The sequence below is a fragment of the Rattus norvegicus genome, chromosome 13 (genome assembly GCF_036323735.1).
Source record: "Rattus norvegicus strain BN/NHsdMcwi chromosome 13, GRCr8, whole genome shotgun sequence".
In the NCBI taxonomy this organism is placed as follows: Eukaryota; Metazoa; Chordata; class Mammalia; order Rodentia; family Muridae; genus Rattus; species Rattus norvegicus.
Genome location: NC_086031.1, coordinates 77,682,759 through 77,706,529, shown reverse-complemented (window position 1 = coordinate 77,706,529; position 23,771 = coordinate 77,682,759). Strand labels below are relative to the sequence as shown.

Genomic DNA, 23,771 nt, shown 5'->3' with positions numbered 1-23,771 from the left:
ATTATCAACCACACATAGGCAATACTAAGTGTACTCAATTATCAGACTAAAACTGAAGTCATTGTGTTGGAATGTGTAGGGAGAGTGGGAGAAGTTGGCACGGAGTAGTAGACGGATATGATCATATTTTACTGGATACACATTAAAAAAAAAAAACCTCCAAGAAAAAGGTATATAATTAAGACAGAGAATGAAACCAGGGTGTCATTAAGAAGGATGAAAGTTTGGCGCCCTCTAAAGGCAACAGTTATAACTGCCCGGCTTTCCCCTGCCTTTAGCTCTTGTCCAGTGAAGGGTGTGGGAAAGGGGCAGGACTCTTTTCTTTCTTTCCAATCTGAAAGCTGAATTCTAAGTCGTCGTCATTCCGCCCTCCCCCGAGATTGCGGAAGTGTCAAGTTCATATTAATACAACTCCCTGTTGTACATAGCATAGCAGAAGAAGCAACGGGCTTTTGTGTTGAACTGAGAGTTTGAGCAAAGTCAGCAAAGTCAGTAGCACTCTGTTTCCTCCTTAGGACAAGGCTCTGAGACCGAAACTTCTTCCTGTTGTTTTATAAAACAAACTCCACCTTTGACCTCTCACCTTTGGCTTCTCACCTGCTCTATGCTTGCAAGGTAAGCCCCGGGTTGTCAGTTTTTTTTTTTTCCCTTCAAGAGGAAAGAGTTTCCTAGAAACTACGCTTGTGGAAGGTGGACAGACAGTGTGTTTTTGCAGAAGGCATGTGATTTGCGTCTGAAGCCTGTTGAGGTAAGAGCAATGGGGTTAAGGAGATAGAAAACGGAGCGGAGTTGGAGTAGACCATCCAAAGGGAGTCACACGTGGCCCTCCAGTGGGTCCCACTCTAACCTTAGAATGATACAGAAGTGAGTTAAACTTGGAAACCCAGATAGAAAAAGCACAGTTCAGTGGTGATAAGGTGAATTAGTACATCATCAAATGGCAATCTCCCAGAAGTCCTAGCTGTGCTATTCCATATACTGGAAGCGTTTATTAACTGATCAGATATGAGGTGGGGTTTGGGCGTTACACAAAGGTCTAAGTTCAGAAACTCTGGTCTCCTTTCTAGCCAGAGAGCAATGCAATATTTCTCATGCTTTTGTGCTCCTTAGAACTGACAGAGATGGCACACCATGCATTTTCTTAGGCCTGCAAGTTTTAATTCACGGCTGGATTTTGCTTGGCGGTTAGTTGAATTGGGGTGGGGGGTTGTTTTTATTTGTTTGAGATTTTTGCAGCTTTTTCCCCCTTTCTTTTTGTGGATTTGTTTTTATTTTATGAGCTATTTTGTCTCAAATGAAATACTTTCAAACTTGAGAGAGAAAAATAAAACTACTTTAAGTGTGTATTTTCTAGAATTTTGGTCAAGGACACATACCTGGCTAGTCTCTGCTTCTATCTTGCCCATAACCTTCCCTTACTAAAATAAACCACATTTTCAAATGGCTACCACCATTAGCTCATGGTGCTTAAACACTAATATTGCAGTGTACAGATGTGCTTCCATTGCTAGTGTTACTAATCTTGGAACTGGTCCTAGAGTCCAGTTTTACCCCAGAGTTCACTCTAGACTGGGCACAATAGTGAATGAATTCCATTGCTGTTGGTCTATCTCACTAACATACTTTTACCAGTTCAACAAACAGCCACTTCTCCTGTGTCGTTTCAAAGACAGGGCACGGCGGAGATCCGACAACTTCAGACCTTCACCCAGAAATTCAAGTTGTTCTTCTCGGTGAAGGCCGTTTGTCCCTGGTTGAATGCCACCCAGGTGTTGACAACCCAAGGGAATCCACAGGTATGTTTCCCATGTTGGTCCAAACTTGCTGGTAGAATTTGTCTACAGGCGCTGTCTCTCTTAGGGAAAGAGAGTGGAAGGATAAACACCAGGTAAGTATTCGGTGCTGGGTCCTCGTATGTAAACATATTACATTGTTTACACAGCCCATTAACACAGGCAGCTTTCTCATTTACCAGTGTTGTTATTGTTGTTTTTGTGGTAGCGTCTAATAACTTCTCAGTAGCTGTCATGGTCCCTGTTCTATTGCTATGAAGAGACAGACATCATGACCAAGCCGACTCCACTCAGAAAGCATTTAACTGAGAGCTTGCTAACAGTTTCAGAAGTTTAGTCCATTATTATCATGGTGGGAAGGCAGTGGATTGGAGCTACTTTGTGATCCACAAGCAGAGAGCAGACAGACAGACAGACAGACAGACAGCCTCTGGGCTTAGCATGAGCTTTTGAAACTTCAAAGCCCACCCCCAGTGACACACTTCCTTCAATAAGGCCACACCCTCTAATCTTTCTAATCTTTTCAAATAGTCCCCCTCCCTGGCAACTAAACATACATGAACCTGTGGGTCCATTCTTATTCAGTAGCAAAGTTCAGAAGTTGCTGCCTCTGAGGTCCAGTCTCCTTTCGCCCTAACTCGCTCTAAACTAAGAGACTCCCAGATGGACTCAGTTGAAATGGAAGAGATAGATGAATGAGCCAGGTACAGGGAACCCCAACCTCACAGAGAGATGGACAGCAGTAAGTTTGAAATAGGAAGCCCTGAGAAGCCCCTCAGAACTGAGCAAAGGGACAGAGAGAGCCTTAGTGACGGGGTCACGGGATGTCTGATGCCCTCAGTTCAGCAGCACAGGCCCATGCCAGAAGTGACCTATGGCAGATTCCGCCTCTCAAAGCAGTGTGTGTATCCGCAGTGAGGAAACTCATGCTGGGTTTCTTTGGTTGGGCCCGTGGTCCTCACACACAGATGCTCTGCTGGACCCGTGGTCCTCACACACAGATGCTCTGTTGGGCCCGTGGTCCTCACACACAGATGCCCTGCTGGGCCCGTGGTCCTCACACACAGATGCCCTGCTGGGCCCGTGGTCCTCACACACAGATGCTCTGCTGGGCCCGTGGTCCTCACACACAGATGCTCTGCTAGCTCCCCAAGGCAAGCACCACTGTAATCGAGCGTGCACACAGAGTTGCTCTGCTGCACACCACACACTGCTTTACCAGGCATTCCTCCATTTTGCAAACTTCATATTTGAAAACTAGAAATTATCACCTCAGGCTTTGTGTTATTAACAAAGTCGTTATTAATGAAATAGAACATGTTTTCATACACTTCGTGACTGATGCTATTCTTTCCTCGGATAAATTGCCCATTCATGCCAATTCTCTCAATTGGTATCTTTATTGTTATTATTATTTGCTTTTATTGAAAATAGATTATTTTCTCATACAAATTTATTAGTTAATGTATAAGCTTATTTTACATATTAGGCATAGTAGTATTTGTGTATTTCAAAATATTTTCTCTAGATTACTAACTTTGTTTTTTAAAGGTTTGTTTGTTTTACAATTTTATGTATATGAGCATTTTGCCTGCATATATGTATGTGAGTTATGTGCATGATGAGTCATCAAGAAAGGCAGAAGAGGCCATCAGATGCTCTGGGACTGGAGTTACAGCCAGCTGTGAGGCACCATGCGTATGCTGGGAATTGAACGCAAGTCCTCTGCAATAACCAGAATTCTTAATCACTGAGCCATCTCTCTAGGAGAAGATTTAGAGAAGCAAGATGATAGTGAAAAGCCCCCTTACTATGGAGGGGTTATAAGAGTCCCGTGGTGCTAAAGTACTAGCTACACTCGGTAATAAAAACAACAGCTGGATTTAATTGAGCACTTACTAGTACCACGTGTACTTCTGAACCATCCTAACACATGCCAGTCATTTAAGCTTCACAAAAACCCTAGTGATCCTCATTGTCACCCCCACCTTACTGATGGGAAAAGCAAGGCACATAGAAGAGTGGCACCTAGCCCAAAGTCACGCAACTAACGAGAGGTGAGGCCACTACTTAAATCAAAACCGTTGACTTCCAGAGCCTCCAGTTTTTAATCAAACTGTGATTCAGCTTCCACCCAAAGATTAAGAGCCTTTAGTTAACATTAATAACATTTAATATCAGCAACACTACCTCAGCTGGTCAAGGGTTCTCTTCCAAAACTGCTGTACAGAGCTTTTCTTGACCTTCACACAGAGCGCACCATGGCCAAGAAAGTGGCAGTGATTGGAGCTGGAGTGAGTGGCCTGTCCTCAATCAAGTGCTGCTTGGACGAGAACCTGGAGCCTACCTGTTTTGAGAGGAGTAGTGACTTCGGCGGACTGTGGAAGTTTGCTGTGCGTAGTTCATCTTCCCATCCGAGCACCCAAAAGTCCAATCATGTGCGGCTCCTGGTCACTTGAGGTGGCATTAGCCTGCCTTGGTGGTCAATACAGGGGTTCACTGCAATAACCTAACTATGTGTGTGGCTTCGTGATAAATGCTGTGGGGGATGCGGTCTGGCATGTCCAGAGCCTTAGAAATAGGCAAGGCAGAGTCACGGGCACGGAGAAGAGAATAGAAAAGGAGTGAAATCTGATAATAATATCAGCATAGTTTGGGGGTATCTGATGGTTTCTGGATTTGGAAATTCTAAAAGTACAAGAGCACATCCAGCAAGCTGGCCAGTCTTGGTGAATGGAGAATGGATTACACACTGGGTGAGGATGAAGTTGGAGTTAAGCAGTGGTTAGTCAACTCCCAGACACTGTTCAGATCTTATGAAAGACTCATCCAATCTACACGTACTTACCATGTCTTTCTGTCCGGATATGATGGTGCACAAAACAGACACGGACCCCATCACCCTCCACATAGTTGAGAAGAGAACAGAAACAGTAAAGAGGCCCTGGCAGTGCAGTGGGAGAAGCTCTAAGATGCAGGTCACCAGTGTTGTGGGACCACAGTAGTTACCTTCAGCAAACCCTTGAGTCTTGGCAGGCTCCTAGGGGGACGGGACAGGGAAAGAACCCATTTGAGAGAGGGATGGAGATTGGAAATTGGAAAATGAAGCTCATTGGTACCTAGCTTATAGGTGCCTTTGATGTTTTGTTTTTGAGTGACAGAGACCAAGACCAGAGAATGAGTTAAGAGATACAGGAGGGAAACTAAGTTGCCAGCACATGATGAATATTCCTGACGGCTAGGATGGGAGGGAGGGGGAAAGGGCTAATGAGGGTGCTGGGGTTTGCTCCTAAACTTATCGTTCGATATTCTTAATGCTGACGGAAAGAATACAATCAGCAAATACGCATAGGATACAATGAGGAAAACTATCAAGTAAGGGGAGAAATGGCCAGAGTGAGTGGAGGGAGTCACTATGGCAGGTGAAGAAGGAGCAGACAGCCGAGACTGACCAGACGCCGTGCGTCCCTGGCATCATTTAAGAGCAATCGAGTTACTGTCATCACCTTCTTTGTGATGGGCCAAAAGACTGCATTTACTTACTCCAGCTCCAGTAAGGACATCTTACCATGGCAGATGGACACCCAATGCTGGGGTTTTTAGAACTCTATAAAATTACAAGTAGAATGCTCATTGCTTTGAACCCTTTCAGCTGGACACCCATGAGCCCCCAAGGCCACCAAGAGAATCTTCTCTTCTGCCTTGCTCCTTCTTTCCTTCTAACTAACCATACCTCCACTATAGGAAGCATCTGAGGATGGAATGACCAGGGTTTACAGGTCACTAGTGACAAATGTCTGCAAGGAAATGTCATGTTACAGTGACTTCCCATTCCACGAAGATTACCCCAATTTCATGAGCCATGAGAAATTCTGGGACTATCTCAGAGAATTTGCTGAGCACTTCGGCCTCCTGAAATATATTCGGTTTAAGGTAAGATGGGTTGGGTTATGGAAAACTCCTGAATGGAGGCCACCTAGTCAGCAACCTCATGGAAATGAGATGATTAAGGAAACTTCACTTGAATTCTTTCCTCATTGTTCCTTACTTAAAGCATTAAAATACTGAATTTCCTGAGTCCTCCTCCAAATGTCAGCCTTGTTTAGGATGGGACTTAAGGTTTTTTTCCCTGAGAATAAAGTAAGAATAATTATATTTCTGAAACCCATTGAGAAGAAATGACTACAGCTCTCACCATAGAAATTATGATGGAAGAAAGTTTGCTCTTCTGACTTCTCTCTGCATCAGGAATTATAACTCGTTTCCTCCTCATCAAGAAAAATGGCCTGCTTTATCCTTCCAAGGAGGAGAGTCAGCTGTCCTAAGACCTGGTCCATGTATGAGTATCTGTGAGACGGCGCAGGCTACTTAATTTCTCTAAGAATGGGTTAGCTGATATTTACAGACCTGTGTCATCTGTTGGTCCATTTAAAATAGAAGGTGGGTATTACACCACTGTGTCTCTTGCTTACAGACTACTGTGCGGAGTGTAACTAAGCGTCCAGACTTCTCTGAAACTGGCCAATGGGAAGTTGTCACAGAGACAGAGGGCAAACAGGACAGAGCTGTATTTGATGCTGTTATGGTTTGCACTGGGCAATTCCTGAGCCCACGTTTACCTCTGGAGTCCTTCCCTGGTGAGTCAATTCTACCTGAGATCATCACTACTCTTTTGGGTTCTTCTAGAAGAAAAATGACTTGCTCATAATTGACAATAGTTTCCCAGGCTTAGAGACAGTGTTACATTTGCTTGGAAATTACACGCACAAAATTACTTTGAATGGTAAAAAAAAAAAAAAAAAAAAAAAAAGTTCTGTTTTGGTTTGTGGTGTTACTATTTAGGTATTAATATAAATGCTGTGGCTGAAGCCTTACTGGACATATCTATTTCAAGTGCAGCAATCAAACAAGACTTAAAAATATCACATCTGTCATTTTTTAAAAAGCTGCTAATTTTGTGTGGGGGTGGTCCTTTGAAGCAGGGCTGGTCTATGATTCAAAAACACAATGTAAGAGACTACAGAAGTTTAACAGGTGGGTTTTAAAGGAAACAAAACAAAAACTATATATTTAAATGAATGCATTCACTTTTTAAAATTGCCTGCTATACCTCTCAGACCACGGTGTTTTGAAATCCCCTTTGAAAGCAACCAGTTGGGCACACTCTTTTTTTTTTATTAGATATATTTCTTAATTTTTTATTAGATATATTTCTTTACTCACATTTCAAATGTTATTCCCTTTCCCGGTTTCCTGTCCATAAGCTCCCCTTCCCCTCCCCTCCATCCCCCTTACTGCCCCCACACACACATTGCCCTGCACTGGAGGTCCAACCTTGGCAGGACCAAGGGCTTCCCCTTCCACTGGGGGCACACTTTGTAACACATTCATGATTGGCAAACCTTCCTCTCTGAGGTCATAATATAATTGCTTGTTTTTTTTCCATCTTTATTAACTTGAGTATTTCTTATATACATTTCGAGTGTGTTATTCCCCTTCCCGGTTTCCGGGCCAACATCTCCCTAACCCCTCCCCCTCCCCATCCTCCCCCCATTACCACCCTCCCCCCAGCAATCTAGTTCACTGGGGGTTCAGTCTTGGCAGGACCCAGGGCTTCCCCTTCCACTGGTGCTCTTACTAGGCTATTCATTGCTACGTATGAGGTCAGAGTCCAGGGTCAGTCCATGTATAGTCTTTAGGTAGTGGCTTAGTCCCTGGAAGCTCTGGTTGGTTGGCATAATTGCTTGTTTAGAAACCTGACATCCATTCAAGTTCAAGTGTGGCAAATAAAATTAGGAAAGTAAGGATTACTATAATGTAGTGAAACTGTTCCTATTCTTTCAGGTTTTGGTGACCCTGAAAGCAATTAGAAAGTAAAATTTTGACTCTTTTATTTTGTATATGTGTACATGATTATGATATTTATTGTGTAGCATATACATGTGTTGGGGGGGTAATAGGTCAAGATGCACAGAGGTAAGAGAGGGCTGCTGGGCGTCCTGCTCTGTCAACTTCCTAAGAGGGGGATGTTGGTTGTCCCACTCTGTCATCTTCCACCTTATTCCGGTGGGACAGAGTCTCTCACTGACCCTTCTACTAGGCTGAAAGCCAGAAGGTTCCAGAGACCTCCTGCCTCCACCTCCAACAGCTCCTGGGTTCCAGGCATAAGTGAGGCCACATCTAGCTTTTTACATGGATGCTGGGATCAAAACGCAGATCTTCATGTTTGCATAGCAAACATGCTTGTCCACTGAGCCGTCTCTCCGGCCCTTGATATATTTGTTTTGGGGGTTTTATGTTTTTTTGGGGGTTTTTTGTTTGGTTGTTTGGTTGTTTGGTTTGGTTTTTGGTTTTTGTTTTGAGAAACAGAAAGAAATTATAAGAGTATGAAGGATAAAATTATAGAATTGCAAGAGGAAAAATTCAACATAAATCTTATAAAAATCGATCACAAATAGAATATGCTCAGGAATAGGGATCAAGTGACAATTCAATCCATAGTTTCTCAAGAAGCAGTATTGTAAGTGGTGTCTGGACTTGAACTCAGGGATTAAACTCAGATCATCTGGTTTGGTGGCTTGGTGGCATGACCCTTAGCCCACTGGACTATCTATTGACTCCTCATCGATGTTTTTACATATTTCCCTCTTCGATTAAACCTATTCCAGTCTATTTTGTTATAACTATCACATATGGATTTGTTTTATTGATTTCTATGTCAGATCTTTCTCCATCAATATACAGCAATAATGCTGTAGGTTAATTTAGTATCATACAATTTTTGCTTAATTAATTAATCTTACAGGGTTGTTTTCTAGGGGAGAATCCATGGAGTTTTCTCTATATAAAGTCATCTTACATGCAAACAATGAGAACTTAACTTCCTTCTTCCCAAACGAATGCTCTCATTCCTTCTCTTCTTCACCGTTCTCACCAGCAGTGCGGTGGACGAAAGTAGTAAACATAGGCGCCCGTGTGCTGTCCCGCATGGCAGACGGATGCTTTCAATTTGTTCCCACTTGCTACGATTTTATCCATGAGCTTATTTTACGTGAACTTTTCTTATATTCACGTGTACTCACCATGTGCATATCACAGTGCACATACAGAAGTCAGACGACAATTTGCACAAGTCATTTCTCTCCTTCCGTCACGTGGATTCTGGGAATTGAACCCAGGTTATCAGGCTTGTCAGCAAATACCTTTACCCCCAGAGCTATCCCTCCAGCTCTGAACAGTATTTTGAACAAGGCAGATTGTACAAGATCTGTGCTTAAGCTCACTGAATTTCCAGAAGAGTTGTCCTCCCTGCTTCTACTTATGGCAAGTAGTGATACAAGCACTGTGCTTCCCTAGTGTTGTGTACCGCAGAATTATAACGTATTTCAGGTCTGTTCATCCTGCTCTTCCCTCAGGAATCCATAAGTTTAAAGGACAGATCCTACACAGCCAAGAGTACAGGATTCCAGATGCCTTTCGGGGCAAGCGCATCCTGGTGGTTGGTCTTGGAAACACTGGCGGGGATGTCGCAGTGGAGCTCAGTGGAATAGCAGCACAGGTACTGTTTCTGAATCAGGGCCTGCATTCCCATCAGCATGGATAGTGGCTGCAGAGAAGCTACCAAGACTATAACTGCCTTCGCAATTGGCAAATTAAGCTGGCATGAGTGGAGGAAAGCCCCAAAGTTCTCTTTCAGAAAACACACTTCACAGAGTTTGACTATATCCAAAAGTCTACAGAAAAACTATGTGAACTCCTAATCACAGGCATTGTTCAAACGTGATCTTTAAGGGATGTGACCAATTAGGCAACCTGTCACAGAAGGCAAGGCCCTCTCTCCCTCTTCTCTCTTTCTCCCTCCTTCTCTGCCTCCCAGTCTTCATCGCTGCAGCTTGCACACCTACTCTTTTTTCCCTCCCCGAAACCATTTCTTACTTCTCTCTACTGGATTATGATCTCACTACAAAGGCTCAGCAGGCTTCAAACTCTTGCTCCAGACTCCCCATATCTGGGGCGCTAGGCACATGCACCCAACTCCTCCCACCCATCTTTCCTTTATACAAACCCTCTGTAATTCTGTCAAAGTCCTGCGTTAGAACCCAGTGGTGAGGTTGTTTGCCAAAGGTCTCCAACTCTTCTACTAGAAATCGGATCTGCTCTTTGTATTAATATAAAAGCAACCTTTAACTGTGTAAGTATATAAGCATGTGTGATGATTTTAGAATTTCCAAACAACTCACAAGTTAGAGATCTATTTCATGTGCATAATTTACAGGAAAGTTATTAGATCTCAAAAGAATAGGTTTATACTTAATTTAGTTACAGTTATTCTTCTGAACCTTACAATTCTGTATTATTTATATGTTTTAAAACTGCAAGACCAGAGCCTGAAGAGCTAGCTCAGTCACACGAATAAATGTTTGTAACAAAAGCATGAGATTAACGGTTCCATCCTCAGAGACTACATAAAAAGCCAGAATATATGTTCTGTCGGGAAAGCAGGTGTCTGGGGCTCAGCAGACAAACGGCCTAGCCTAATATATGAGCCCCAGGACCGAGCGAGAGACTCTGCCTCAAAAAACAAGGTAGATGGATCCTGAGAAATGACATCCGATGTTGAGCTCTGACCTTTGCATGAGTGCATGCACACATTGACATCTGCACCCATACGTACCCCAAACACACCTAAGATCACCAGACCAACAGATTATAACTACAAATATTACAGTTCTATCTCCACAATTCTAGAAATAATGTAATGAAGATACTAACATATATACATCAAATGACGTGTCTTTAGAATTATAGCAACAAGAGCATATGGCCACATATAGGTCTGTGTTAGAAAACCAGAATATAGTACATTTTAAACACATCAAAAGAAGTACTACAAAGTGGTGGACATGTGGTTATCATCTGTCTTTGTAGGTGTTTCTCAGCACTAGGACTGGTGCCTGGGTTCGCAGCCGCTCCTCAGTTGGTGGCTACCCTTTGAATATGATGCAGACAAGATGGCGCAACTTCCTCGCACAAGTTCTGCCCTCCCGCTTTGTAAGCTGGAATCAAGAGAGGCAAATGAATAAAATATTTAACCATGAGAACTATGGATTAAGCATTGCAAAAGGGTACTTAACATTTTTATTTCATGGGAAAGCTTCAGTTTCTTTTAACCGTTTTTACTGCTATGTATACATTTTAATTATTGGTGGAGTAGCATCAACTGTTCAAAGCCAACCTCCTTTTTTCCTCTCTCTCCCTGACAGTCACTCTTCTCCAACCTTAATGGTCACCGTTCTGATCTTAGGGAAATGAATGGGCTGCACTTACATTTTTTAGCTTAATGTATTTCATGTAATATAGTTTTGAGTCTCTCCATTTTTCTGTAGATGAAAGATTCCATTCTTCTTTAGGCTGAAAATACTGTCTGTCTAAAATACTGTCTGTCTGTCTGCCTCTCTCTCTCTCTCTCTCTCTCTCTCTCTCTCTCTCTCTCTCTGTGTGTGTGTGTGTGTGTCACACTTTTATTCATGCATTTGTTGATGAGCACCGATATTGACTCTACACCTAAGGTACTATGAATAAGAAAATGGGAATACAGACATCTCTTTGGAATGTTGATTTTATTATTACTTTGGGATATATTCCCAGAAGTGACTAGGCAGATCATATGGTGGGTCTAGTCTTAGTTTTTTAATGTTTGGTTGTGTGGGTTTTGTTGCTGCTGCTGCTGCTGCTGTAGTTGTTGTTGCTGTTGTTGTTTTTGGAGCCTCCATATAGGCTAAACCAGGTGACATTCCCACCACAAGTGCACATATTCCATTTTCCATACAGCCACCCACATTTTTTTTTAGAAAAGCAATAGTCATTCTAACTGGGGTGAGATAGCATCTTGTCATTTTGATTTGGATTTCTGATGGGGAATTTTAAATCAGCATCTCTTGTTCTGTATTAATCAGAACTCTACATGCTCAATAGGGACAGCATTGTCTTAGTTTCTCCTGTTATAAACTTATTGCCTTAAGACATTGTCCATCAATTTCCACAGCAGTCCTTGAAACAACCATATTCTCTGCCTAGTGTTCACAGTAGTGAATTCACAATGCTACAATAAAATGAAAGAAAAAACTTTTAATTCCAGTTTGAAAGGAAACTTAAATTGGCTCTGAGGCATCTTGAAACTGCTATTATCCAGAAATACAATGCTTATGGCATCCATGAGTATAAATGGTTGGCTCTCACCACATGTAATAATAAATGCCTAGTCTGACAGTGATTAGAGGTAGGAATTCCTAATAAGAGTCCCTGAAGTAATGTGTCTTAATATAGTACTTTATAGAATTATGTATGGAAAAACGTTAAACTTCATGTCATGACATTAAATGTGATTTTAATATATGCCAAACTCAAATATGCTTTAGCAATATCTATTTTGAAGTATAAAAAAATATGGCAGAGATGGTGTGACCTGTCAGTTTTATAGAGACCATATGTCTGAAGTAGTGATGGAAATAGCCCTCCATGTTAACAGATGAATAGTGTTTAATTTTAGAAGATAGTAACGTACTGACTTCCTCTTGACCTAATATGACTTCCAATGACCTGGGTGATGTGGAACCCCAAATTGATCATCAAACGGTTGGTGGTATATTCTATGCTTATACTTTAAGCATTGCTATATCAGGGGTATAGCTCAGTGGGAAACCATTTGCCTGGTATGTGTGAAGCCCCTGGTTCGATCTCCACACAAAAAGGGGGGTGGGGGAGGGAAGGAAGAAACAAAAACAGAAACACTATTCTAGAAATGAATTAGACTGCTCATAAAGGTATCTGTTACCAAGCCTGAGAACCCAAGCCCAGTCCCCAGAACATGTATTAGAAAGAAAGAACTGGGCCCTGCAAATTTTCCTCCTCTTCCTCCTCCTCCTCTCTCTCTTCTATTTATTTTGCTATCTCTCTGTATGTATGTATGTATGTATGTATGTATGTATGTGTATGTATGTATGTATGTATGGCTCAATGTAATTTTTAAGGGAATTGTAAATCAAGTCAGGAAAGGGTCATTTTCCACTTGCCTTCTCCAGAGAGCATGGAGGCAGCATGTTATAAACACAGTGATTGTTTATCAGATACCCAACTTCAAATTAAATACTGCTCGACTCACTTCCTTGGCTTGGCAGATAATCTAATTCAATTGACTGAAGGAAAAGCATTCGCTAAGTCTCTTGTAAGTAACTATAGTGAATTTTTTTCCTCTCTCCAAGGAAAAAACCAAAATTTATTGTGAATGATGAACTACCAACTTGTATCCTCTGTGGGAAAATCACCATGAAAACCAGCGTGAAGGATTTTACAGAATCCTCTATCGTCTTTGAAGATGGGACAATAGAAGCCAACATTGATGTAGTGATCTTCACTACAGGATATGAATTTTCTTTTCCCTTTTTTGAAGAGCCTCTCAAAAGCCTTTGCACAAAGAAGGTCATACTATACAAGCGAGTGTTTCCCCCAAATTTGGAGAGATCAACATTAGCCATCATTGGCCTGATCAGCCTTACTGGGTCTATCTTAGTGGGCACAGAGTTCCAAGCACGGTGGGCCACGAGAGTATTCAAAGGTATGTCGGCTTTATTTAAACACAGATGCCAGCAATTGAATCTTAAAATTAGTGCCTGCCGTTTACCTAAAGCCAAACAGATGTGAGCTAAAATAAAATAAAATACTAGCAGCATACTTAATGAGCAATTAATCATATATGTGTGTGGCATTATAAGAGATGTGCATATGTCATTCCATGTGACTGAGGGCAAGCTATGCTGAGTCTCTGGATGGGATAAGAATTGCTGTGAAATACCTAAAGACTATACATGGACTGACCCTGGACTCTGACCCCATAGGTAGCAATGAATATCCTAGTAAGAGCACCAGTGGAAGGGGAAGCCCTGGGTCCTGCTAAGACTGAACCCCCAGTGAACTAGTCTATGGGGGGAGGGCGGCAATGGTGGGAGGGTTGGGAGGGGAACACCCATAAGGAAGGGGAGGGGGGAGGGGGATGTTTGCCCGGAAACCGGGAAAGGGAATAACACTCGAAATGTATATAAGAAATACTCAAGTTAATAAAAAAAAAAAAAAAAAAAAGAATTGCTGTGAAAGTTGCCCACATAGAGACGAGAGTCCTTTAATATAGAAAAGAATATTAAACTAACAAGAAACCGTGCTTTAAGACCTAAACCAAATTACTTTGAAGTGTGGCTTTACTCCTTTCCTAAACATTTGGTGAGATGCTTGAACGAGGCCCACATCCTCATAATTTCCCTTTTGATCCTGCCCCATAACTGCTCATGAATGCCTATAAAGTATTTGACCCTGGGAATTACTTGATTAATTAAATGATGTCAGTTATCATTTCAAGAAAATAAAGGGTCTGGAAGCTCAGTTTGTGGGGTCCAACCCAGCACTGAAACTCATCAGCTGGGTAAAGACCTCTTGAGATCTTAAGATCTCGGGTCCTTCATCTGTATATTTATGTCCAGCTCTGTTGTTTTGGAGGGTCAGTTTTCATTTATTTTGTTTGGAGGGATTTTGAGACAGGGCTTCTCTGTGTAACAGCCCCAGCTGTCCTGGAACTCAGTTTGTAGACCAGTCTGGCCTCAAACACTCAGAGATCTCCCTGCCTCTGCTCTGCAAGTGCTGGGATCAACAGGCATTTGCCACCATGACTGACCCTTTTGTCAAGATTAATTTATTCATGTGTTTTATATATATATATGCTCTATATTTATTCACACCAGAAGAGCGAATCAGATCCCATTACAGATGGCTGTGAGCCACCATGTGGTTGCTGGGAATTGAACTCAGGACCTCTGGAAGAGCAGCCAAGTGCTCTTAACCACTGAGCCATCTCTCCAGCCCATCAAGGGCTTTTTAATGGGCACTTTGTACAATGCAGTTGGCAGAGTACTTGACCCACCATGAAGCCCACTAAGCGATAAGTGCTGCTCTTACTGTTGGCATCCCACCACACCACTCAGATTAGCAAGTGTTTTAAAGATCTTGCAGCCATGTTGCCTTTAAATATAAGTAGCTTTCTCATTTGGGCCAAACAGGTTTCCCTTAATAAATAAAAACCAGTAATCTCACACTGTAATTGCGATAGACATCAACCACACTTGAAAGCCTGTGCTTGTGGCTGAAGAGACGGCTCGGAGGCTAAGAGAACTTTATGCTCTTGCAGAGAACATAGGTTCAGTTCCCAACACCTGCATGGCAGCTTACTCCCAGTATCAAGGGATCCAGTGCATACATGTAGGCAAAACACTCATACACAGAAAATGATACATATTTATTAAAAGCAGCCTGTTTTCTCCTAGGTTAATACATATTCAATATCTACATGTATATTTAATGTATATGTATGTTTTCATGTGGGATTATTTAATACGTATTTTCTTGTGCTAGGGTTTGAACACAGGGTCTCGTACATGCCAGACCAACACTCTATCCCTCAACTACACTCTCAGCTTTCTTCTTTCTTGTTTTCTTTTTCTTTCTCTTTTCTTTATTCTTTTTTTTTTGAGATAAGAATCTACTAAAATTTCCAAGCTGACCTTGAGCTTGTCACCTTCCTGCTTCAGTCTCCTGAGCACCTCAAATCATTGGCCTTCACCACAAGCCTAACTGCAGACATGCTATTTGAATGGAGGGGGAGGATAAGACACAATTAGAAGGTTCTTATATAAATAAAAAATTCAATAAAAAACGGTCCTTATATTGCAGGGAAAAGAATCACAACCTTTCATTAAATTATCAAAAAAATGTATTTCTTTAAAGCCAATTAAAGTGCTTTTACAACATTAACCAATTACATTAAAACCACAGAGGACTCTTTAAATACCTAGGGGTTTATGCATAATGAGCTGTTAAATGCTTATTAAAATGATGCAGTTGGCAAGACACAGCTTGATTGGCTCACACCACATAAGTAATTGTGAGGTCTACTGGAGAGCTTCCAAGACGCACTTCAACTACCAGAGTCTTGCTAGTCTTAGACAAGATAACAAAACCCTGGCAGAAAACATAATGCAGAGCTGCTCAGACCTAACTCTGAGGGTCTAGAGCTGCCATTTGGTATGAGGTAGAGCAGGACTGGCAAGAACAAGATGGGGGATAGAGTAGATTACTGAGGTCACAAGTAGCCCAAGGCAAGTAAGAAAAGCTGGAGGAGGGGTGGACAGATTCATATAAAGTAGGCAAGGGTATAGTTCCAGAAAACCAAAGGGACAGAATGAGATTTTAGAGGCTGGGAGCTGGGTCACTAGAGAGAAGGGTCAGAGCCCATGCTGATAGGCTAAAATCTGGTTTAGATGTAAAAGGAACAGGAGCAGAAGTCAAGATCTGAAGCTGTCCTAAGGTTTGTCACTGCTCTAGAGGCTGTGGGGCCTGGGAGAATGGAGCCAATCAATAAGGCAGACTAAAGTCTTATGCAATAGCCAATTTTATTCAGAACCTTGGTTTATACTCTAAGGGTTACAACAGGTTGAACGAGTAACGTTCTCATGAGTTCAAGCTGATCACAAGGACGAGTTCCACGTGGCCAAAAACGTATTTTTCTGTAGAGGCATAGAAAGGGTAATTTAAACATTTAACTAAATACCAACAGCAAACAATAACGGATAACCTGAAGTAAACACATTCCCATACAATACACCTGGGAGAAGCACAAAAACTCATTCCAAGAACAATTCCATGTTTTTGAAGAAACTGAGGTCACGAGACTTGTTTTCTTGGAGTGTTCTAGGAAGCACTCGGTTTTCTCCTCTCTCAACTCCTTTCCTAGACTGAGTCCCAACAGAGGTGGTCCTCACAACATGCACAGACAGAACTCTGAGGCTGAGACTGACCCGCCGGAGACCTCCCAGTAACAAAATGAAAGATGTGTCCAAAGGTGGCCGCTCAGACTGGTTCCATTTAAATGAGTGCCTTTAAAACACACACACACACACACACACACACACACACACACACACACACACACTCAAGTGTCATAGGAGTGTTAAGCAGTATAATACAGTGTTGAGAAGGAAAGGGGGTATGACAGTAGATGTGGAGGAACTACAGCAGTTGCTGGAGCCGATGTGCTGTCCGGGGTGGGTGGCGCGGGGCTGAGGATTGAGCCATCCAGCACCATCTGAGAATCTAGCAATGAAGTTCCCTGGTTAACCGGATTTTACATCCAGAGAGTTTCTTGTGTACTGTGGTTACTGAGATCCAAGGTTGGAGCAGAAGGAGGCCAGAAATGAGAGGATGCAGAATTTAAGAAAAAGAAAAGCTAACATCTTTCCCATTGCTTCCGATCTTCCTCATAGGGCTCTGTAATATACCTCCATCTCAGAAACTGATGGCCGAAGCCATTAAAAAGGAAGAGCTCATTAAAAGGTATGAAGTACAGCCTGCTGTAGGGGATCATTAGTAAATTCTACTCATCTGCCTGTGACTCGGAGCTACTGACCCTGTCTTCCTGCCTTGCCTTCACGTGGTCCCAGGAATTCCATTCTGAATGTAATTACTTCCCACCTCAAGGTTAGGCTTTGTCCATACTTACCTCTCTAGCTTCTTCCTCCTTAAACTTGATGAGCCCCCAAAATTAGATCTCACTCCTAGATGACCTCATCCTGGCCTGTGGCTTTAAATACCATCATGTAATTGATTACTCAAGTAGTCCTCCTGCCTCAGCCGCCCAGGTAGCTGGGATTATTCATTTCCCTGTCCACATATGAAACGCTTTCTGATCTAGTCTTTCATCAACAACATCTTATTTGGACTGACCAGGCTTTAGCCTCATGTCATGCTCAAACACCAAAAGCCATTTCCTAAATGCTTCCCTTCCCACCTCCTGTAACAAAGAATTTGCCCTCACAGCTATGATTGCTAAATATCCCTCAGCCCCACCCCCCCACCCCCACCCCCACCCCCACCCCTGCCTTGCTATTTCTTCCTGACTTAGAAAAGCATTCCCAACGGAAGTTTGGCAGTAACAAAATAGGCTAGAGAGTCGATCTTATGACTTGGGAGATGCAGAACAGGGAGTGAGTAATGAATGCCATTCATCTTTTCTGCCATAGGGGTGTGATTAAAGATACCAGCCAAGACAAACTCGACTTCATTTCCTACATGGATGAGCTCACTCAGTGCATAGGCGCGAAGCCCAATATTCCACTTCTGTTCCTTAAGGACCCAAGATTGGCGTGGGAAGTTTTCTTTGGACCATGTACCCCTTACCAATATCGCCTAATGGGCCCTGGAAGATGGGACGGAGCCAGAAATGCCATCCTGACCCAGTGGGACAGGACTGTGAAACCACTAAAGACTCGAACTGTTCCTAAGTCCCAGGAGCCTGCCTCCCTCTCACGTTACTTAAAAACTTGGGGGGCACCTGTCCTGATTGTCTCTCTTTTACTTATCTACAAGTCTTCACTGTTTCTTGAACTGGTGCAAAGTAAGCTGCAAGGAAGGTTTTCCCCTTCCCGAATACTGTGGTACATCCCCCAGAACTCATGAGTTGGTCTCCAGTTTGGCAATGGAGGAAGTTATCTGGGACATCCCTTAAACAGACTAGTGCTGCTCTCAAACACTGGATCAGTCTCCATAGGGCAGGTTGTCATAAAGCAAGGCTGCCTCTTATCGCTTTTTCATGCATTTATTTGTGCCCTTTGACCTTTCTACTATGTAATGACATAGTACAAACCTCTCACCAGAAGCTGCCACTGTGTCCTTGAGCCCTCCAGCCTCCAGAATCATGAACAAAATAAACTTCATTTACCCATTTTATGTATTCCGTTGTGATGATGGTCTGAGATGCCTCATTCCTAACCACTGAAGATTAATATGATTGCTTGTGAAATCTGCATCAAGACACGAGAGTTCTACCTCAAGTACCTTGGCATGCCTACTCTCTTCCCACAGTGTCTTCCAAGTTGATGTCCAGTCACCTCTTACCAAAATTCCAGGATTTTCTACATTCTACATTTCTCACATTGCTTTCTAATGCAGACTATGCCCCCTACCTAAAATTGTTCTAAATAAACATATTACTATTTCTAAAAAGGTCCTGGATGAAACAAGATGAAACTCAAATTGGCTATTTTAGTAGTAGTAGTAGTAATAGTAGTAGAGTAGTAGTAGAGTAGTAGCAGTAGTAGTAGTAGTAGTAGCAGCAGCAGAAGTAGTAGTAGAGTAGTAGTAATAGTAGTAGTAGTAGTAGAGTAGTAGTAATAGTAGTAGTAGTAGAGTAGTAGTAATAGTAGTAGTAGTAGTAGCAGCAACAGCGTGTGTGTGCGTGTGTGTGTGTGTGTGCGTGTGTGTGTGTGTGTAATGTGTAAGGGCACACATGTCATGGTACATGTGTTGAGGTCAGAGGACAGCTTTACACAGTGCATTATCTTCTACTTTTATGTGGGTTCAAGAGACAGAACATAGTATGCCATGCAGGTAAGGTAAACACCTTCAGCTGCTAAGTCATTTCACAAACCTGTGAAGTTTTAATGTAGAGATTATGTTAAACGATATGAAGGAGGGATTATAATGAAATGTCTGCCTCAAATGACTGGTAACAATGGGTTTACTATCTTGGAACCTGAAAAAGCAAAGAAAGGAAGCAGTTATTAAAAACATGCCCACATAGCAAAAGCCACCTAACACTAGCCACAGTGTTCAGTCAAGTGATAAAGAAGACAAAACATGAGGACCCCAAAAAGTCAAACCCTCAGGGAAAAAAAGTCTTTTTTGCTAATTAATCTCCTGACAATGTTATCCAGTGGCTGAATCCAACCTAAACCCAGAGGGTAGGTCCTCCCACTAACATTGTCCAACAGTCTCCTATGGTTATCTTGTTGCGTACAGACTTTTCTGAAACTCCAAGGCACAGCAGATCACCTCAGTGCAGAGATCACAGCTCACATCCTACTCTGTTATTACTCTTTTCTCACAATGATGTCCTAGTTATTTCTGTCCCTGGGATAAAGGACCCTGGCAGAAATCAATTTAGAGAAGGGTTTGTTTTAACTCGCAGTTCCACATTACAATTTATAGCAGAAAAGTCAAGGTGGCAGAACTTAAAACATCTGGTCATATCACATCCCAGAAAAATTAATACATGCATATTTAATGTTCAGGCAACTTTCTCTACTTTTGTACAGATCGTAGCCCAGACCATGGAATGGTGCTACCCACATTCAAAGTGGGTCTTACCTCATAAACATACTTAATAAAAATCCCTCACAGGCATACCTGTAGGCCAACCTATCTAGGCAATTACCCATTGAGAATCTATTTCAAGATGATTTTAAGTTGCGTAAGAGTGACAATTATAAATACCTATCATGTGTAAAATCACATGACTTTTTGTTTGAGAGAGTTTGGAGTTTTGTGGGGTTTGGTGTTTTGGGAGTATTTGGGTGGGGGTAATATAGAGTCTCAGTATATGGCTTTGGCTGGACTAAAACTCTTGGTATAAACTGGCCTTGAACTCTTAGAAATCTTCCCACCTCTGCTCAACTGCTGTAATGTAAAAAGTGCCACCAAACCCAGCTGTCACTTGATGTTTTATATCTCATAATAAATGATGGATCCTTCTCATTTGTCGTTATTTTATCCCAAGCATTACTTAATACAAAGCACATCTAAGTCCATATTTTGATTATTGAATGAATAAGTAGTGACTTCATAGACTAACATTTTTCATCTGACTTCATCTGTCCCGGTTCTCCTGCCAACACAATGCCTCACCTCCCATTAACTTAGCCTTGTAAACAGACAAGGACCCTCTACCAAGGGTTACTGTTTAAGTGGAAGACAGTCCACGGGGCAATGAGAGGAACTCTAACTGCTGGGACACAAGCATGTTGCTTAGGATGACTAATCAGGAGGAATACGGACTAACCAGAACTAATGAGAAGGAGACCTGGATTTTGATCCCAGCTCCCTTGTGAGCTCTGAGGCCTTGGCCAAATTACTTAGCCTCCGTGACCTCATCTGGAAAATGGTGGCACTCACTACAGGCAACTTATGATAAGCATTGCCTGAAACACACAGAGTATGTCATTCAGAGTAAGCTAACCGCCGATTGTTTCAAATATTCCATTCTCTGAATTAAAAGATTAGGAAACTACCACTATTTCCTGTTGCTGTTTTCCTGCAGTATAACCAGGAGGTATGGCCTTTGCTTCCCACGAGTTCTCCATAGCAATGCTTTCTAGCTAGTATTGCTGTTCTGTTCCTGGATCCCCCATCATCATTCCCTACTTATGCCCTCCAACATGCAACAGTAGGAGAACATTAACAAGGGAGGAACTGTTTTCAGACATTAGAAGTGTCCCTTCTTTTAGAGTTGGTTAATGTGTCTAGGTTCCTACTGACAACTCCCCAGTACAAGGGGCACTTAATTTCAAATCTTCCAAACCAACTAAAGCTGACCAACCACAGACAAGTCTCTGTCTGTGCTATTGGTGTCTCTCATCGAGTCCCTTAGGAAGCAAGCAGAGCTAAGATGTCTTTATTAGCTTACCATGACTTAGATGTATAATATGCTGTATTTTCCTATGTATAAATTTCCAAATAAGAAATCAAAGTGTCAGAGAAGTAATTCTTCCTTGTGCACACAACAAATAGGGGAGAACCCAGGGATCTGAACACTTAAAGCCAAGGATATTTCACTGGCTCCCTTGAGAGGCAATGCCGTTGCCTCCAGACACCTCAGCTTATCTGTCACTGAAGCCCTAACATGAGCACTGTGGCTCTGCCTCCTCCAGGGAGTCTTCTTTGCTCACTCCTCTTCCTCTTCCTCCTTGCTACCTCTACACTTTCAACAGATTTCTAAATATTGTGGGTACCACACGCCATGACTCCAGCACTCAAAGAACAGATAGATGGTAGCAGGAAATGGCCATCATAACTGGATGCATTTTAAAGGATTATAAGAATCTCATAATAAATAAGAGGCTTGATCATGACTTCAGCATCAGAAATGAACCTAAATATTATGAAAATAAGTGTGCTTTGTCTTTTATTTAACCACATAGTGATTATAACTGGGATTGTTGGACAACAAGTGGTGCCTTGTGACAGTTTACATGACAGCAACTTAGAACAATCTCCGGTCTCACACTACTTTGAAGGCTAGGCTATAAGATGAGTGATTATTTTAAAAAGCTTTTATTACATGTATTTATTATGGGTGTGCATGCGGATCCCAGGAGGCACATGTGGAGGTCAAAGATAACTTGTGGGCACCTACTCTCCTTGTCTACCATGCCAGCTTTAGAGGTCAAACTCAGGTCATCAGGCTTGGGCTTAGAGGCAAACTTTTTACCTGCTGAGACAGCTCTTGATCCCAAGATTACTGATACTTTTAATAGTCAAAGTGTGATTGTTAACTGTTGCAGTATATTTAATGATAGTGTGAACCCCCAAATTATTTACTGGGGAAAAAAAACCTGTTTCAAGTTCTTGTGTGGCTCAGCCCTTAGCACACACCTTTAATCACTCTGGTTGGAATACAGACACACCCTTAGTATTCACCATTAGTCCAAAACAGTGAAAATAAAGCTAGTTCATAGAAGGAAACACACATATTTGAAAGTGGTATCTAATTGAGAGGCAGACAAAGTGGCAAATCAGAGAAAAATTTGACAGAATAGGAAATGACCAACTCTTATGAGAAGAGAGAGGAAAGAGAGGCTACTTAAGAGAGAGCAACACAGAGAGAGAGGAGTAGAGGAGGCAGTTTTATTGGGGGAGTTTTAAAGAGTCAAGTTAAAGAGAGAACAAGCTATAGACAGGTAGAGACAGAGCAGGCCAGAGAATGAGAAGGAGCTGGAAGATTAGAACAGATTTTCAGAGTTAATTTGAGGCCAAGCAGAGCAATTCAGTCACAGTCTGAGAGAGAATCTCAGTATTTGAGATTGAGTCAGTCAGCTTGGAGAGGAGTTTGAGGCAGAACAGATCAGAAAAAAATATTAGGAAGGGGCAAGCTTATTGAGCAGCAAGTCTCGGAGCCTGAAAACACCCTAGGCCTAGATTAGAGTGTACAGAAGCTCAAAGCTTCTAGGACCAGACCTAGGTTAGCAGACAGAGGTAATAAGCCTGGAGATGGCAGTTACTTCAGGCAAATAATGTACTTTTATATACAACACTTAGTGAAACAGAAGTTGTGGGTTGGCCTGGTGTTGTTTGTATTTTGATGGGAAATACGCTTCCCCAAGAGGGGCTGCCTAGGACAATCATGGTACTCAGGTGACTTCATCAGGACCTTCTTCCCATTTTAACTAATAAAATAAAGGCCGGGGCCAGTGATTGGACAGGGGAAGGGAAGATGGAGCTGAAGCACATGGCCTGGAGAAGCCGCAAGTTATAAGGAATCTCATAGCTGGGCAGCAGAGTAGTGTAGGGGAAGATCTGCCCAATCGAGGCAGGAAGCTTGTAATCACATAATTTGAGCTGTGTTTTCATTGTACAGGCTTATCTGGGTTGGCGAATTTACCACCACAGAAATAGTTATTAAAACTCTCCCAACCAAAAAAGCCTAAGGACAGATGGTATTAGCACAGAATTCTACCAGACTTTCAAAGAAGAGCTAATGTCAATTCTCCTCAAATTATTTCATAAGATAGAAACAGAAGAAACATTTCCCAATTTGTTTTATGAGACCACAGTTACCCAGATAATCAAAGCACAGAAAAACTTAACAAAGAAAGAGAACTACAAACCAATTTCCCTTATGAACACAGATACACATTCTCAATAAAATACTTGCAAACCTAATCCAAAAACATTAATTTAAAAAAAAGATAACGCACCTTGATCAAGTAGACTTCATCCCAGAGATGCAGTGATGGTGCAATATATAAAAATCAATAAATGTAATCCACCATATAAACAAACTGAAAGAAAAAGAAACACACAATCATCTCATTAGATGAAGAAGGG

The 23,771-nt window shown here is 42.0% G+C and overlaps 1 protein-coding gene and 1 long non-coding RNA gene across 4 annotated transcripts; one reads left to right on the top strand and one right to left on the bottom strand.

The window, feature by feature from the left end:
• The first annotated feature begins 429 nt into the window (after positions 1 to 429).
• On the top strand, positions 430 to 18,621 carry Fmo4 (flavin containing dimethylaniline monoxygenase 4). 3 transcript variants are annotated; one of them, NM_144561.3, is made up of 10 exons: positions 430 to 615; positions 1,670 to 1,796; positions 4,047 to 4,186; positions 5,538 to 5,726; positions 6,268 to 6,430; positions 9,209 to 9,351; positions 10,722 to 10,918; positions 13,055 to 13,407; positions 17,156 to 17,225; positions 17,912 to 18,621. In NM_144561.3, the coding sequence occupies exons 3-10, from the start codon at positions 4,055 to 4,057 to the stop codon at positions 18,345 to 18,347; spliced, it is 1,683 nt and encodes a 560-aa protein (NP_653147.2). In that variant the 5' UTR covers positions 430 to 615; positions 1,670 to 1,796; positions 4,047 to 4,054; the 3' UTR covers positions 18,348 to 18,621. The 3 variants fall into 3 exon arrangements, with proteins under 3 accessions (NP_653147.2, NP_653148.2, XP_038946261.1); NM_144562.2 differs by lacking the exon at positions 5,538 to 5,726; XM_039090333.2 differs by lacking the exons at positions 430 to 615; positions 1,670 to 1,796; positions 4,047 to 4,186; positions 5,538 to 5,726 and adding an exon at positions 5,869 to 6,180.
• LOC102555487 (uncharacterized) lies at positions 16,267 to 22,939 on the bottom strand. The gene is made up of 2 exons (XR_001840884.3): positions 19,318 to 22,939; positions 16,267 to 16,399 (listed from the first exon to the last, which is right to left on the bottom strand). It is a non-coding gene; the product is annotated as an uncharacterized LOC102555487 (long non-coding RNA).
• Positions 22,940 to 23,771: the final 832 nt, after the last annotated feature.

Bases quoted from the DNA above. Each gene is read 5' to 3' on its own strand.
- Fmo4 (NM_144561.3), top strand. From the start codon at position 4,055: ATGGCCAAGAAAGTGGCAGTGATTGGAGCTGGAGTGAGTGGCCTGTCC. The intron at 9,352-10,721 runs GTACTGTTTCTG...CTGTCTTTGTAG, and splicing joins TCAGTGGAATAGCAGCACAG to GTGTTTCTCAGCACTAGGAC. The intron at 13,408-17,155 runs GTATGTCGGCTT...TCTTCCTCATAG, and splicing joins GGCCACGAGAGTATTCAAAG to GGCTCTGTAATATACCTCCA.